The 2,758-nt window shown below is 50.3% G+C and overlaps 2 protein-coding genes across 2 annotated transcripts; one reads left to right on the forward strand and one right to left on the reverse strand.

Annotated features, from left to right (window-relative positions):
• Window positions 1–32: 32 nt before the first annotated feature.
• Window positions 33–933, reverse strand: GNI_047960 (putative 26S proteasome non-ATPase regulatory subunit 6; the record flags this gene model as incomplete). Its single annotated transcript, XM_011131338.1, has 2 exons — window positions 33–685; window positions 792–933. Coding segments are annotated over 2 exons (795 nt in total), but the record flags the coding sequence as incomplete, so codon positions are not given.
• A 121-nt stretch (window positions 934–1,054) lies between these two features.
• On the forward strand, window positions 1,055–2,479 carry GNI_047970 (PCI domain protein; the record flags this gene model as incomplete). The annotated part of the gene is made up of 1 exon (XM_011131339.1): window positions 1,055–2,479. A coding segment is annotated over one exon (1,425 nt), but the record flags the coding sequence as incomplete, so codon positions are not given.
• Window positions 2,480–2,758: the final 279 nt, after the last annotated feature.

The raw sequence follows: 2,758 nt of genomic DNA on the forward strand, positions 1-2,758 counted from the left end.
GGGGGGGGGTATATCCACCGTGGGGGACGTACCATAAGCGAGTTGAAGAAGGTAGCGAGTCTTGACTTGCCAGCCAGTACTTGCAAAACTTCAGGTGACCTTTGAACATTCTGTTTTAGTATGGGTCTTTCTAGTGATGCTGCACTGAGAAGGACAGTGAGTGTGACGAAGTGTTCGAATGACAGAAGTTCGGAGGCTGTGAAGGTTGCCAGGGATGAGATAAGTAGTTCTGCAGCCTTTTCAAATTTGCGTAGGTTTTGTGCGAGATGCATGGCCTCGTAGACTCTCACTCGATTCCGAGTCTCCCAGTCCCCTGCCACCTCGAATTGTTTTTCCGCTTTGTCAAGCCATTCCTGACACTTGGTTACATCTTTCTCGAATAATGCAATTCTCATCAACGTGAGATAAATATTAACCTTGGACGTGCTATCCAAGGCCTTTGCATCCAACAAATCCTCATACCTCTCCTGGGCCGTTTGCCAATCTCCAATTCGGCAGTAATGATGGGCGATAGCCAGTTTACCATCCTTTATTTCGACGTCCCCATATTGTTTTTCAGCCTCAGTGATCGCGTCTTGCAGTTCCTTCAAATTCTTGGTGTTCTCCGCCTTCATTTTAGACACTAAGTTCGTATCAACAGACCAGTCGAACTCCGAACACACTCGTTCATAGAACACCACCATGTCTAACAAGAACATACCTCCCCTAACCCCTGTCTCCGAATAGCACACGTGTGTGTAGCACACGTGTGTGTAGCACACGTGTGTGTAACACACGTCTGTGCTGCTTACTATCTTGGTCTATTAATTTGAGCATGTCCGACTTGGCACGTGCGCGCTCATCGGGTGTAAGGTCTTGACTGCGAACACTATGTCTCAGCGCGAACACTTCATACGTGGGAACTATTGCGTCTGCGGGGTGACCAGGGGCCATCTGGCTTTTTAAAATTTGAAATATGTACCCCGATCAGCTGTACCAACAATTGCAGAAGTTTAATCAAACCAAGGCTTTCGATGACAGGGAGGTGATGCGGGTCGTCAGGCTGGTTAATTGGATGAGACAGAATATTTCATGGCAAGCTCTTAGCGAGGCATATAGTAAGGCTGTCGAAAACATCAAGACCAAAGAACCGCAAGCCATGGCCCAATACTTGAAGGAGCTGGCCGAACGGAATGGTCCTATCGAAGAAGCTAAGGCCAAAGAGGAACAGAAAAGGCTACGAGAAGAACAGGCCGCTAAAAAGCGAACCGCTGAAGACAACAAGCAGACCGACGGTGACAAGAAGCAGACCGACGGTGACAAGAAGCAGACCGACGGTGACAAGAAGCAGACCGACGGTGACAAGAAGCAGACCGACGGTGACAAGAAGGCAACTGACGACCTGGACACCGCTATGGACGAAGAGCCGACGGTGAGTACAGCTCCTGTCCGTCGTCTGCAGGATATCAGTGAATTCAGTGTCCTGAGTTTAAAATGGCTGCACCTCCTGGCTCTGTTTGCATTGGTCGACGACTACTTGGCTGCGGCTGCAGCCACGGCGAGTGCAGTGGACAAGAGGCCCACACACTCTGCGGACACGGCCATGCTTGTTGAGAGGCCAACGGTGAGTGCGGTTCAGGGCTGGCTGGGGTCAGTGGGGTTACCGGTATGTCGTTTATGCCTGAAATTGATTCATAGCAGCAAGGAGGCCTCCAGCGACACTTTGGACTCGAAGATTTACTTTGCAATATCGCGAGTCTATACTTTGAGTGGACGTGAAGAAGACCTGTGCGAACTTTTTTTACAGGAGTATCGCTCGGCTGTGTTAGCGCGGCATCAACTCTGCATTGCGACACTCATCAACCAGCTCACACAGAGCTATCTCGCCACAGGTCAATACAGTGCCGCTCTTCAATTCACGACCCTAAGTCAGTTCCCTGAGGACATTCGTAGCACCCCACAGATTGTGCGCTGTCTCTACAATCTCGGTCGCATACAGGCCATCCGTCTCGAATATGCTAGTGCCCTCGAAAAGCTCCGTGCAGCTATCAACAAACTCCCTAGCCATGCTGACTATGCCTTCGGCTTCCGTCTCCAGGCTTGCAAATACGCTATCGTTGTCGAACTCCTTCTTGGCGACATACCTGCTATACAAATCTTCCAAACGCCTCAACTCGGACCGAAGCTCGACTGCTACAAACAACTCGTCCTCGCCGTCCGCCATGGCGACATGATCAAGTTCAATCACGTCCTCACCGAAAGCACCGAAACCTTCCGCAAAGACGGAACACTCTTCCTCGTCGAAAGACTCCACCACTCCGTCATTCGCGTCGGACTCAGAAAAATCAACCTCGCGTACAAAAGAATCAAGCTCGAAGATATCGCTAAAATACTTCACATACAATCCGTTCCTGACACCGAATCCGTCGTGGCCAAAGCCATCGTGGACGGAGTTGTCAATGGCTATATAGACAGAGACCTCAAATGCCTCGTCTCCAAGGTAAGTATGCACGAACAGGGCAGGGTTCCACACACTGTGTGGCTTTCACACACTGTGTGGCTTTCACACACTGTGTGGGTTTCACACACTGTGTGGCTTTCACACACTGTGTGGCTTTCACACACTGTGTGGCTTTCACACACTGTGTGGGTTTCACACACTGTGTGCAGGGTTTCACACACTGTGTGGGTTTCACACACCATGCGGGTTTCACACACTGTGTGGGTTTCACACACTGTGTGGGTTTCACACACTGTGTGGCTTTCACACACTGTGTGG

Source organism: Gregarina niphandrodes (genome assembly GCF_000223845.1).
Source record: "Gregarina niphandrodes unplaced genomic scaffold scaffold00006, whole genome shotgun sequence".
Taxonomy (NCBI): Eukaryota; Apicomplexa; class Conoidasida; order Eugregarinorida; family Gregarinidae; genus Gregarina; species Gregarina niphandrodes.